General features: G+C 45.4%; 1 protein-coding gene across 1 annotated transcript in view; it reads left to right on the top strand.

Annotated features, from left to right (window-relative positions):
• The window catches only part of GALNTL6 (polypeptide N-acetylgalactosaminyltransferase like 6), a 1496983-nt gene extending 1485674 nt beyond the window's left edge, over positions 1-11309 (top strand). The window contains exon 12 of the mRNA XM_027548944.1: positions 9793-11309. Coding sequence (XP_027404745.1) covers positions 9793-9960 — 168 coding nt within the window. The 3' untranslated portion in view covers positions 9961-11309. The remainder of the gene's footprint in view (positions 1-9792) is intronic.
• The last annotated feature ends 3447 nt before the right edge of the window (positions 11310-14756 follow it).

Consider the following 14756-nt stretch of genomic DNA (forward strand, 5'->3'; position numbering starts at 1 on the left):
TGCCTGCTGCTGCTGCTGCTAAGTCACTTCAGTCGTGTCCGACTCTGTGTGACCCCATAGACAGCAGCCCACCAGGCTCCGCCATCCCTGGGATTCTCCAGGCAAGAACACTGGAGTGGGTTGCCATTTCCTTCTCCAATGCATGAAAGTGAAAAGTCAAACTGAAGTCGCACAGTCATGTTCGACTCTTCTCGACCCCATGGACTGCAGGCTACAGGCTCCTTCGTCCATGGGATTTTCCAGGCTAGAGTACTGGAGTGGGGTACCATTGCTTTCTCCACCCTTCTATCTACCAGGGTGTTATTTGCATTCTCCAGAGTTCTTCCAGAACTCAAAGGCCACTCATATATCAACATGGTTCTTCTCCACAACCTTAGGAGGTGGGAAGGCAGATATTTTTTATCCCTTCTCTCATCCCTCCCTCCTCCTCCCACTCCATTCATTTTGCAGATGGAAAACTGAAATCACTGCCGAATGAAATGACCATCAAAGATTATCATCAGAGATAAAACTAGGATTAAAATCAGATTCATCATCTTGAGCCTCCTTTCCCTCCCATCCATATTAGAAATAAGAGGACATGAAGCTTTTATCTCTTACAAACACATTTGCTGTCCATGTGAGTTGTGGGCTCCCAGGCAGCACAACAACTTGCTTGAAAACCCAGGCCTTAACATTGCACCCCAGTCTCTTCCTAGTGTAGAATGAGCCCATCCTCTGGAATTCTCTGCTTGCTCTCTGTGCTTCAGCCACACCAGTGACCTGCTTGTCCCCCCATGATGGACAGAGCCTCCCATCGCCTCTGACTCATCTCCTACTGCTCTCTCTCACCCTGGCCTCCTCATGTTCTTCTGACCCACACTTAGGGTGTTCCCGCTTAGGGCCTCTGCACTGGGTGTTCCCCTACCTGAAACCTCTGCCTCCAGATATCTTCATGGCCAACTCCCTTACCTTCTTCAAATTTCCCCTACTCAAGTGTCACCTTCCAGGTGAGGTTCACCCTTATCTCCCTGTTTAAGTTCGCACACCAGCCCCTCCCTTGGCACCTTTGAACAAGCTACACATTTTACATATTATTCTTGCTGCTATTGAGTCACTAAGTCATGTCCAGCTCTTTGAGATCCCATGGACTGCAGCATGCCAAGCTTCCCTGTCCTTAACTACCTCCCTGAGTTTCCTCAAACCTATGTCCTTTGAGTCGGCGATGCTACCTAACCATCTCATGCTCTGTCATCCCCTTCTCCTCCAGCCCTCACTCTTTCCCAGCTTCAGGGTCTTTTCCAATAAGTCAGCTCTTCATATCAGGTGGCCCAAGTATTGGAGTTTTAGTGTCAGCATCAGTTCTTCCAATGAGTATTCAGGGTTGATTTTCTGTAGGATTAACTAATTTGATCTCTTTGCAGGCCAAGGGACTCTCAAGAGTCTTCTCCAGTACCACAATTTGAAAGCATCAATTCTTTGGCACTCAGCCTTCTTTATGGAAAAACCATAGCTTTAAAATCACTGCAGATTGTGACTGCAGCCATGAAATTAAAAGACACTTACTCCTTAGAAGGAAAGTTATGACCAAACTAGACAGCATGTTAAAAAGCAGAGACATTACTTTGCAAACAAAGGTCTGTATAGTCAAACCTATGGTTTTTCCAGTAGTCATGTATGGATGTAAAAGTTGGACTATAAAGAAAGCTGAGCACTGAAGAATTGATGCTTTTGAACTGTGGTGTTAGAGAAGACTCTTGAGAGTCCCTAGGACTGCAAGGAGATCCAACCGTCCTAAAGGAAATCAGTCCTGAATATTCATTGGAAGGACTGAGGCTGAAACTGAAACTCCAATATTTTGGCCACCTGATGCGAAGACCTGACTCATTTGAAAAGACCCTGATGCTGAGAAAGAAAGAAAAGGGGATGACAGAGGATGAGATGGTTGGATGGCATCACCGATGCTACTCAAACTCAATGGACATGAGTTTGAGTAAACTCCGGGAGTTGTCAATGGACAGGGAGGCTGGCATGCTGCAGTCCACGGGGTTGCAAAGAGTCGGACACGACTGAGCGACTGAACTGAACTGACTATACAGACTTTCGTTGGCAAAGTGATGTCTTCTCTGCTTTTTAATATGCTAACTAGGTTGGTCATAGCTTTTCTCCCAAGGAGCAAGCATCTTTTAATTTTGTGGCTGCAGTCACCATCCACAGCGATTTTGGAGCCCAAGAAAATAAAATCTGCTACTGTTTCCACTTTTTCCCCATCTATTTGCCGTGAAGTGAGAGTATGCTGATCATTACTGCTCCACTCCCTACCCCATCTCTAAATGTAAGCTCCAGAAGGGCAGGAATCTTTATATTATTAAGTTTATTGGGACTTCCCTGGTGATCCAGTGGTTAAGAATCCACCTTCCACTGCAGAGGACAAGGGTTTGATCCCTAGTTGGGGAACTATGATCCCATATACCTTGGAGCAACTAAGCCTGTGTGATACACCTACTGAGTCCACATGATCTGGAGCCCACAACTAAGACACAACACAGCCAAGTGAATAAATAAATACTTTTTAAAGTTTATTGATACATCCAAACCATCTAAAATAGTGCCTGAGAAACAGAAGGTGCCCTGTAGATTTTTGTTGAATAAACTGAACCCATAAAAGGACCCGTTAGTTCATATCTCTCTGCTCGTGCATTCTTCTCTATCCATCCTAACCCCCCAAAACTACAATCTCACTGACAAGTTTTACTCCAAACATGTCTTGTTCACCTACTGGTCTCTCACATTTCTAGGGCCAGGAGAGGCATCTTCAGTTATCTTTCAGTGCCTACTTCCTGATACACACAAACCAGAAAATAAAAGGCACTTAATAAATATTTGTTACCTAGATGTCCACCAATGAATGAATGGATAAAGAAGTCGTGGCACAATGAAACACTACTCAGCCAGAAAAAAGAATGCATTTGAGTCAGTCCCAATGAGGTGGATGAACCTAGAGCCTATTATACAGAGTGAAGTAAGTCAGAAAAATAAAAGCAAATATCATATATTAATGCATATATATGGAATCTAGAAAGATGGTGCTGATGAACCTATTTGCAGGGCAGCAGTAGAGACCCAGATGTAAAGAACAGACTTGTGGACACAGTGGGGAGGGAGAAGAGGGACAATTGAGAGAGGAGCATTGTTTTTCTTAGCATGCACACATTTTTAATTGAAGAATAATTGCTTTACAATATCGTCTTGGTTTCTGCCATACATCAACATGAATCAGCCATAGGTATAGATATGTCTCCTCCCTCTTGAACCTCCTTCCCACCTCCCAGACCATTCCACCCCTCTAGATGGTCATAAAGTCCCAGGTTAAGCTCCCTGCATCATTCAGCAAATTTCCACTAGCTGTCTATTTTACATACGGCAGTATAAATAAATATTTGTTGAACTCAAAAATGCCCTGGGTCCTGTTGTATTTTGGGCAACTCGGACCATAACAATACAGAAGAGCTCATTCCTGAACTGTAGATTACTTCTGCTCCATAAGTCTTTTCCATATCCAGGAGATACTGATGTATCCATTTGGATAACTGGTTGAGGCAGGTGCCAATTTTTGCAAATCCTGTTTTGCCAGGATTTCAGAAAATGCAAAACGATCTTGAATAGCTGGACTCACACCAGATGATTATCGCGTTCTGACTTTTAGAATTAGGGATGCTGGCCAACTAAAGATAAGAGGAGAGGAGGCGTGGAATCACTATTAGTTACGTCGGACGTTACACGTGATTTTACGTATATTTTATCCACAACAAACATAGGAAACAGATATTATTATCTGCATCTCACAAGTGAGGAAGCTGAAGTTCAGAGAATTAAGTAATCGTCCAAGGTCATGTAATAAGTGATTGGCCTGACCGCATTTCCTGGGGAATAAAGGCCCCTGTCCCCTTAGCCCCTGCCCAGCACTAGGATGCCTCCCCTGCCGCCAAGCAGGCACTTATGCTCGGGGTAGTCATCCTACATGTTATGAACTCACACACCTATTTTACTGTCTGCGTTGTTGGCGTGTGATGCTTTTGTTACCCTGAATATGGTGTGAAATGATTTCTACAACATCTTGGTTCTTTTAAAGTTTGGACGCTATAAAAGTACAGAATCTAACAAAATGTACTGCTGGCCTATGAATACCTCAGAGGGTCACACAGGCCTGCTTTCAAGAGGTGTCCCCCCGGTGTGTGGGTGTTCACTCAGTCATGCTGACTCTTAGTGGCCACATGGACTGGAGCCCTCCAGGGTCCTCTGTCCATGGGATTATCCCAGCAAGAATACTAGAGTGGGTTGCCATTTCCTTCTCTAGGGGATCTTCCCGACCCAGGGACCAAACCCACGTCTCCTACATCTCCTGCATCAGCAGGCAGATTCTTTACTGCTGAGCTACCTGGAACCTACCTGAAAAGTCCTGCCCAGCCTTTCACCCTGGGGACCAAATGGAATTTAGCCTGACCCGATTTGATTACAAAGAGTATTTCCATATTCCTGAATATGAAAATTTTCATTTCCTGCTCAAGGATTTCTAATTCTCTTACGCAAAAACAAAACAGAAAAAAACATGGGAGGAAGCAGTCAGGGAAGGCAGGAAGGTTGCAGGAGACAGTTTGCAGCGTTATTTTTTGAAGAGATAGGGCGAGGGCTCTGCTTCCCTCAGAACTGAACAAGGGAACAGTCCAAGTAAAGGAGGACTGCTAGGGAACAGCAGACTTGACCAGAGCACTCTGAACTCTAGCCCAGAGGAAAAACTGTACTGGGGGGACTTCCCTTGTGATCTATTGACAGCTAAGACTCATCGCTCTCAATGCAGGGGACCTGGGTTCCATCCCTGGTCTGGGAACTAGATTCCACATGCAGGAACTAAGAGTTCGAAATCCATAACTAAAGATTCTGTGTGCCACAAGTAAGACTCAGTGCAGTCAAGATAGTAAATTAAAAAAAAAAAAAAAAAAACTGTATTTGGTTCAGTCCCAGCATCTCTTGTCGAGACTGAGGAGACTAAAGGAGTAAAGTAGGCGTCAATCCCAATCTCCCAATTTAAGCCCTGCTCCCTTGCCTTCTGGAAACCATCAGTTTGTTTTCTACATCTGCGGGTCTCTCTCTGGCTTTTGTAGCTAAGTTCATTTGTGCCCTTTTTTAGGTTCTGCATGTAAGGGATATCGTATGATATTTGTCCTCTGCCCACTCCCTTCACTTAGCATGACAGGCTGCAGGTCTATCCACGCTGCACATGGCATTGTTTTGCTCTTTTTTATGGCTGAGTAATATTCCACTTCATACATGCTACTAGGTATAAGACGGATAGCCAACAAGGACCTACTATATAGCATGGGGAACTTTACTCAATGCTCTGTAATAGCCTATATGGGAAAAGAAGTTTACAAACAGAGGATATAAGTGTTCATACACCTGATTCGAGTTGCTGTGCAGCAGAAACTAACACACCGCTGCACATCAGCTGTGTGCTCAGTTGCTCCGCCGTGTCCAACTCTGTGACCCCGTGGACTGTAGCCCATGGGCTCCTCTGTCCGTGTGGTTTTCCAGGCAAGAATACTGGAGTGGCATGCCATTTCCTACCCTAGGGTATAAATCAACTATACTCCAATAATTTTTTTTTTAAAGAAGTACCATCATAGGACAAGAGACTACGTTCACAGACGATGGTGCACCAGCCAGGAGAAGCATCAGCAATGACATTCAGAGATCCAAAAGCTTAGCTGAGAAGAAACATAATGATGATAATGTATAAAGATCCCCTGGAGGAGGAAATGGCAACCCACTCCAGTGTTCTTGACTGGAGAATTCCATGGACAGAGGAGCCTGGTGGGCTACAGTTGACAGGTTTGCAAAGTGTCAGACACAAATGAAATGACTTAGCACAAGCACACAAGGTCAAAGGTGAAAATGTATGTTCCGAGGTCACTAAAGATGCTTCCAGGGACTTCCTTGGTGGTCCAGTGGCTAAGACTCCATGCTCTCAATGCAGGAGGCTCAGGTTCGATCCCTGGTCAGAGAACTTAGTTAGCAAGTGGTTAGATCCCACTTGCTGCAACTAAAGACCCCATGTCCCACAACTAAGACCAGGAGCAGCCAAATAAAAATAAAAATAATTTAAAAAAAGATGCTTCCAGAATGCCCCCCTTTAGGATCTGCTGGAAATGCCAAAGACACGGAAGCTCAGTCTGCAACCAGAGAGCAGTCATCTATTAGCCCAGTGAATGTGGCTGAGAGAGTCTATTTGATGCCCCATCATTCGTCTTTGTCTCCAGTGAACTTTGGAATAAAACGTTCATTCAATTTCACAGCTGGGAGAGGCCTCAGGGATGGATGTTATCCACCCCCTCGTTTTACTGATGAGGCGCCTCAGCCACAGATAGATTTGGGGGACTCCGCTTTTCAACTTGTATGAGAACCTGATGAGCAGTCACAGAGATGGCCTCTGGATGGCTCAGGCTTGTGCTGAGTCTGCACGTCCCACTGGCTGTCCCCATGAGCAGACCTGGATCTGCCAGAGCCTGAGTTTCAGCTGGAGAGCTGGGAAAATTCGATCACCTTGTGGCTCAGAAAATAACATTCAGATAAAATATTCAGAAAAATGTGCTTTGGCTTTTGTATCCTAGCTGAGAGGCACAAGCTGAGAAAGGAAGAGAATTAAAACATGTTCTACTTCCCACCCCCCCACCCCCGCTTATTTTTTACATTTTATGGAAATACACGTCCGGGGAGAGAAACTGTGAGCCTCTGCTTGTCTTGAGACATTGACAAAAGTGACAATAGAAAGAAATCTGGCTGGTTGAGAGGAAAGAGGAGTCCACAGATGTGGAATAAAGTGAAGTTTAGAATTTAGCAGGTCCTATAGAATTTTCATGAATATAACAGCTTAGGGATGCTCTTTGAGAAATTGGTTTAAATACACTAGGCCTATGTAGCTAAACTCGCAGAGAGTGGGGGCAGGAAACAGAGTGGGAGGGATGCTGAAAAGGAGGACATAGGGGGCAAGGAGCCTGCTGCCCAGGGAGCCGAGGGGGCCGCAGTGTGTGTGGAGGCGGGGTCTGTTGTCTTCCACCCCAGGAGGAAGGAAGCGGTGAGTTCAGAGCACAGCCCTCCTCCTCAAGAATCTGCTATCTCACCCTTGCAAGGAGAGCTCCCTCCAGCTGCCCTGGGGTCTCTCATGATCCATGCACAGGTTGGAAAAGAATTTCCAGACATGAGACAGAATGAGAGGAGAATAAAGTTTACCAGAATGGGAGACGCTGTTAGAACATCGGGCCAGCTCACGGGAGAGCCAAGTGTTTTTGCAAGCTTGCAGCCAATTTTTATAGTCTCAAGACAGAGCAAATTCCTTCTGAAACAGTGGCATTAGATGATCGGTTAGGGTGCTATAGAGTGGAGAGTAGGGTGGGCATTTTACATAGTAAGGGGGTCAGGGAACCGGACAGTTGAGATCAGGAGGCTCATGGCAACAGTTACTATGGGGCTTGGTCAGTTCCAGAGACTTTTATGCTGTGACCTTGATACAGGGATCCACACCTGTGACCTTGGTATAGGGCTCCACAGGGTCAACCAGCAGCTAGTGAAGCAGGGGACGAGGAAAATGGGCAGGAGGCCTTGGCAGCCTTCTTGCTGTAACGAAAACAAAATCCACAATAAACTCAGGAGACTCAAAAGAGAACAGAGGAGAGAAAGGGAACCTTTGTATCAGACGGAGCTCTGTGTGTATACTCCACGTGGAGACGTGCAAAGGGTACTTTGGGCTGCCACCTCCCTCCTTCCTTAATCTTCCTGCTATCCCCAGGTGCCCAAGTATGCAAACATCCGGGTCCTGAAGGACATTAAATATTGCTTAACAAGCAGGGTAACCCAGAACTGTTTACATGGGGTGACTGAGAGACTCTTTCATTCTAAGCATGCCAAGTCTAATATTCCTCAGTCAAAGAAATTCATCAGAACCTCTAAATGTTTTCCTAAGCTAAACAATAAAACATTCCTTGTTCCAAAATTTTAAGCAGTGATCTGGGGACATTTTTACATGGTATGGACATTTTTTTTAATGCATAGATGCTGTAAGAGACAAAAGCATTTATTACTAGTTAAAGATCCTTTTCTCATACCACTGACAGCCTTCTTCCTGCTTGTGCAGTGGAAAGAGGGTGTGTGTTCATCGAGGCTGTTCACACAGGGGCTTGGTCGCCACTCAACTTCTGTGTCCTGCTCACACCTTCATCCAAAGCTTTATCACGCACTGAGGGAGCACCGCCTCCTCCATTTGACAGAAAACAGTGACAATTACACCACAGGAAGAGCTTCGACACCAATAAAGGGGTCAGGAAGAGACAGAAGCTCGAGTCAACTTTGAGTTTGTGCTTTGAGATCCTGCCTGTGCACTGTGAGCCCCCAGCCCGCTGTGTTCATCCTGGGACCCTCACAACCCTGCATCCAGCTCTCTTTGTTCCTGGTCCTCGGCTATTTCCCTTTCCCATTACAGGCTCAGTACAAGGGTAGGGAAGGGACTTCCCTGGTAGTCTCACGGTTAAGAATCCACCTTGCAATGCAGGGGATGCGGGTTCAATCCCTGGTTGGGGAACTAAGATCCCACATGGTAACTACTGAGCCTACACCACAACTAGAGAGTTCATGCACTGCAATGATGCAACTAAGACCTGAGGAAGCCAAGTAAATTAATTAATTTAGAAACAAAAAGAGTAGGGAAATGATGACTCTTCTGGTCCTTGTGTGTGTGTGTGTGTGTGTGTGTGTGCGCTCATGTGTGTGGCACTGTTTGTGCATGTGTGCTCAGTCACTTCAGTCGTGTCTGACTCTTTGCAACCACGTAGACTGTAGCCCTCCAGGCTCCTCTGTCCATGGGATTCTCCAGGCAAGAATACTGGAGTAGGTTGCCATTTCATCCTGCAGGGGATCTTCCCAACCCAGGGGTTGAGCCCACATCTCCTGTGTCTTCTGCATTGGTAGGCAGATTCTTTACCACTGAATGACCTGGGAAGCCCCATGGCAGTGTTCACTATGAACTAAATTATCATTTCTGAATATATCCCTCTCCCCCAAATAGCTGGATTACTAGGTACTTAACTAGCAACTTCTCGTAGACTTCTCATCTTCAAAACCTAAGCAGATAGCAAAATGCTTACCGCAGAGCAGGAAATGAATGGATTGCATTTTTTTTTTAATCAATGAATGAATGAATGGTTTCTGGCTGAACCTTCTGGAGGCCCCAAATGGCACCAATGGGTCCTAGGAAACCAGGTTTCCCATGGCAACACCACCTCCAACGTGTACTGTGCCTGTCATTCAGTGGTGTCCGACTCTTTGCGATCCCATGGACTATAGCCCCCCAGGCTCCTCTGTCCATGGTATTTCCCAGACAGGAATACTGGAGGGGGTTGTCATCCCCTCCTCCAGGGGATCTTCCCAACCCAGGGATCAAACCCAGGTCTCCCACATCGTGGGTGGATTCTTTACTGATTGAGCCACCAGGGAAGCCCAAAAATACTGGAGTGGTAGCCCATCCCTTATCCAGGGCTTCTTCCCGACCCAGGAATGGAACCGAGGTCACCTCCATTGCAGGCAGATTCTTTACCAGCTGAGCTACCAGGGAAGCCCACTGTTGGACTTAGGAGGTACTTTTATTTCTCACACTGCCTATATATACTGAGATAGCAGGGACAGTTTACTTCCTCTGTATGTTTTGGGTTCCAAACATTCACCATACATGATGTCCATCTCTCCCTTCCTTTCCCATCCCTGCAGGACAGAACGTTGTTCCATCCTGTGAGTAACAGCTGCATGGACTGTAACCCTGCAGAGAAGAAGATCTTCATGGCCAGATGCGATCCTCTATCAGAGACTCAGCAGTGGGTTTTTGAACATATTAATATGACTGTTTTAGAAAAATTTAACTACCATGCCAGGTCCTAGGAAGAAAAAAAAAGGAAGGACGAAAAGAGTGATTCCCTACAGATGATAAAAAAAATTCAACTTTAGCCAGCCTCTGGGTCAAAGGAGTCAGGAATAACTTTTCCTAGATCCGGGAAGCCTGTTTGGAAAGACCTGTAAATGCCTTGTCCAAGTAGGGCGTCCTGAAGAACTTCCTGCATCCCGAAGAACTTGGCTGAGAACCTCGCCAGCTGCTTCCGAGAACTTTGAGCAGTCCCCTTGCTGGCCAAGGGCAAAGATGACTTAGGGACCTTCCCAAACAACTGCTGAGTTAATAAATCCTAGCATTTCTCAGGTCAAATCCTGCAGTAGTGAGTAGCTATGAATGGATCCTATTAAGTGGGTGGGTGGGGGTAGAGATGGAGGGCATGACCCCTCTGACAGCCTGTTGCAGGTTTAGAATGAGCCCGTTCTCCAACTAGAATGGCTCAGAGTGCTGCAGAGGATTCTAGAGTGCGCATACCATCCTGTGTCCTTGTGTTATTTTGCCATGAGGGTGTGCTATCTGAGACTTAAATTACATCACGAAATGGACTTCCAGCGTCTCCATGCCTTCACTGACGTCTGTCATTTTCGTTTCACAGCAGAGGTAACTTATTGGTCATAAAAGTTCATGCTCCATAAGCCAACTGGAGTTCTAATTCAGTGCCCTTGTATGAATCCAGTTGAAAACAAACACGAATAAAAAACTATGCTACCAAGTTACTCCAAAGAGAAATATTTCATGGAAGCAGCAAAACCATGTAAGGTTTAGGCGAGGAATTTCACTAGGGAAATCTATTTTTACTTTTCTATTATTTTTAAAATTTTCAGAGTCTGATGTTAGTTCAGTCATTGTTTTATTAAGGAAGGACATGGAGTGAGGCTGATGTAATTTGTTGAGGAGATTCTTAAATCCAAATAAATCTACACTCCAAGAAATGTGTGAAAATGACTTGGTACACTTCAGTTATGTCTGGTAAGGGCTGGGGACATAGACTTGGTTGGGTGTTCCTTTGGGCTGGCTTTATTTTTGTTGTTGTTCCTTTTTTTTATAGTGTAGATATTAATGATGCTTTTGTTTTTCTTGGACACACATTGAAGGACTTTCCATTAATAAAGTGCTTCTGACCCCATTTTCTATTCATGGGACAGTATTTCAGGGATGATTTTAAAACTAAATGGAACACTTAATCCTTAAAAGAATTTTTTTTACTCTTCAGTAACAGTGGGGGTAGGGGAAGAATATATGGAGATAAGCCTGTAGAGGAAAGAATGATATTTTGTCATACATACATTTCTCAAGTGTTTTTTCTTCCAGGTAGAAAACGGTTTTTATTTTGCTTTCGTTGTTTTGCTGCTGCTGCTGCTGCTGCTAAGTTGCTTCAGTCGTGTCCGACTCTGTGTGACCCCATAGACAGCAGCCCACCAGGCTCCCCCGTCCCTGGGATTCTCCAGGCAAGAACACTGGAGTGGGTTTTGTTGTTTTAACTCAGTTTTATATTAATTTTATATATATATATATATATATATATATATATATATATAGTCTTGGATATAAAAGCATTGAATTTTAGAACTAGGAAGACTCTTAGAATCCAATCTGTTTTTATAGATGAATAGCAAAAGCCTAGAGAAAATGGTCCTAATTCTAACAGGGCGAAAGGGTCTTCCAACGCCTAGTGTCCAGTGCTTTTCCTCCTGTGTTGCATTGACTCTTACATCATCCAAGAAGGTTCAGGTCCTTACTCTGATTTCACTTGAAATGTTCAGTCCCTTGATGACAATAACGTAGCTGCCTGGGGACACCTACAAGAGTAGCACTCACGTTCAGAAGCTTAAACAGATGAAACCGCTTCTTATAAATGTTCCTGATTGTGTTCTCTCCTTGAAATCTAATCCAACATCCAGTTACACTGCTCTGCTAATAGGTGGGGAAGAGTTACTTCATTCTCCTTACTGATGTTTCAAGCGTTCTTTTGAAGAACTATTCTGTTTAAACTGACAGTCGCAGAGATTTTTTTGTGTGTTGGTCAAGAGATCTTGAAGCATTCAAGATGCATGATGGAGAAAATCGATAATGAGAAATTAACCTGTGTGTTGAACAATTTCAGAGAGTGGGTGAAGATTTATCTCAAGTGTTCAGAGAGCAACCTGGTTGTAGGAGATGAGTCTATAAAAACCCACATTAGGTCATTAAACAGTTGACTGCTATTTACAGTCGCACCAAAGAGCCAGCCCCGTGGGCTGTGCCCTGGAAAGCCTGGATCTGCAGCATTCGAGGATGCTGTCATCGGGGGGAGCTGGTCATAACCCGCTTGGCACTGTCCCCAGAAAGAACCTGAATACTGCATCCTTTAGGTGTGACACCTGGGATCACAATGGGTTGCTTTCCTGATCTCAGAGGGCCTTGTACTCTTACTTTGGCTTAAAGGATGTAATACAAAAAAAAAAAAAAATTAAAACTAGAAGATTTTTTCCAAGAGAAGCCTGGGACACGAAAGCCAAAATTAGATCTTCAAGGGACTTCCCTGGTGGCCCAGTGGTTAAGACTTCCTGCTGCCAATGCAGAGGGCAGGGGTTCAATCCCCAGTTGGAGAACTAGATCCCACATGCTGCAGGAAGATCCGGTGCAACTCAAATAGATAGACACTTAAAAAAAAAAAAAATCCTTAAACTGCTAAGTAATTGTTAGACATGTGAGAAGACCGAACACCCAAATAGAATAAAAGGAAGTCTCAGAACCTCCCCCTGGGCAGAAGGGCCTGGCACTTACATGAACATGTCCAATTTCCCAGCATCACTGAGGGTGGGAATCTGCTTCCTTCAAACACCACCATGACTGTTCTGAAACATAGAACATTACATATGTTTGTGTATTTATTTGGCAAGAGGACTGAACGGTCACTAGAGAGATTATCTTTCCTGGAAAGAACAGGATTTAGAAGTTGGAGCAGCAGAGTTCTGACCCACCCTTTTATCAGAATTGGAGGGAAAAAAGCAGAAAGTTCATCTGGCCTCGGGAACTGCTGCTTCTCCAGGATAAGAAATGATTTTTCCCAGAAGTTAGAAAATAGTTAACTTTTCAAACCCCTTTTTAATGTATTTACCAAGAATAGGCTGTGCTGGAAAACAGTTGTGAACTAATCATGGGATTTTCATGTGTTCCAAGGCTGATGAATACCATGGCAATAACAATGTGCTGCTTCTAGGTCTATCAGTACTTAATTTAAAATATCCACATGATCACAAGACTGTTTTTAAATGCATTCACTGTCTCAGAGTCCTCAGTGTGTAATGCAAGGCCCAGGATTCTTTTGTGAGTTGGTGCATGAGAGGTCAGTCACTTCAGTTGTGTCTGACTCTTAGCAACCCTATGGACTGTAGTCCGCCAGGCTCCTCTGTCCATGGGATTCTCCAGGCAAGAATACTGGAGTGGGTTGCCATTTCCTTCTGCAGGGAAACTTCCCAACCCAGGGATCGAACCCACATCTCTTATGTCTCCGGCATTGGCAATCAGGTTCTTTACCACTAGCGCCACCTGGGAAGAGCTTTTAGGCTTCCTGGGGAAGCTGAGTGGTGAAGAATCCACCTGCAAACACAGGAGATGCAGGTTTGATCCCTGGGTCAGGAAGATCCCCTGGAGAAGGGATTTGTAACCCATCCAATATTCTTGCCTGGGAAATCCCACGGAGTCAGACATGACTGAGTGGCTGAACAACAGTAACGTGAGATTCCTGGGAACACTGATTTATCCCTGATACCCCTTTCAGAAGATCTCCTGAGGCTTCTTCCCCTGCTGCTGCTGCTGCTGCTGCTGCTAAGTCACTTCAGTCGTGTCCGACTCTGTGTGACCCCATAGACGGCAGCTCACCAGACTCCCCCATCCCTGGGATTCTCCAGGCAAGAACACTGGAGTGGGTTGCCATTTCCTTCTCCAAGGCATGAAAGTGAAAAATGAAAGTGAAGTCGCTCAGTCGTGTCCAACTCTTAGCGACCCCATGGACTGCAGCCCACCAGACTTCTTCATCCATGGGATTTTCCAGGCAAAAGCACTGGAGTGGGGTGCCACTGCCTTCTCCTGACACGGATATAAAGCAGAGATATTCTTTCATAAGCAGGTGCTGAAGATAAAGAAAGAGGGCATTTTCTATAAATCCCGAGAGGGAACACCTCAAAGGGAAACTATTTCTCAGCGATTCCCTGTGACTCTGGGAGCCGATGGCAACAATGACAGGTGGGCCACACCTCCAGACACGGGTGCCCTTCATCCCCTGCTTTCACAGCATCCCCAGGTCCTGCTCTGGTCATCATAACTCTCAGATGACACCACCAGCTGGCTGTAATTACTCTCCACGTGTGTGACCAGAGCAGGAACACTGACAGGTGACAAGTGGCCGGTCCTCCCACGCCGCCAACATGAGAAGATTGCTCTTTGATTTATGTCTGGAGCCCTTGTCAGAGACCCTGGAGCTGTCGGCAACTCTATTTGGTGGACTTGACACTGGCCAGGAACTGTTATCACAGTCACGCATCTCTGCTCCCGACATGCCAGGCTGGTGTGCCTGGTACTGCGGCTTCAGAGATGCCAGCTCAGGTTCATGTCTGATGCTGCGCTTCATAGAAACCTGGGCTCATTTTTTCTGCCCTCACGGCCTGAAGTGGCCCCCTTCAGCACATCAGGAGATGGTCCGAAGGGTTTCTACAGTCTGCTGCCCACCACGTGTGCCCAGGTCAGCCTCAGTACAGAAAGCCTGGACACTGAAGAATCTTCTATCTTGACCTCACTCACCTTGTGA

The sequence above is a fragment of the Bos indicus x Bos taurus genome, chromosome 8 (assembly GCF_003369695.1).
Source record: "Bos indicus x Bos taurus breed Angus x Brahman F1 hybrid chromosome 8, Bos_hybrid_MaternalHap_v2.0, whole genome shotgun sequence".
Lineage (NCBI taxonomy): Eukaryota > Metazoa > Chordata > Mammalia > Artiodactyla > Bovidae > Bos > Bos indicus x Bos taurus.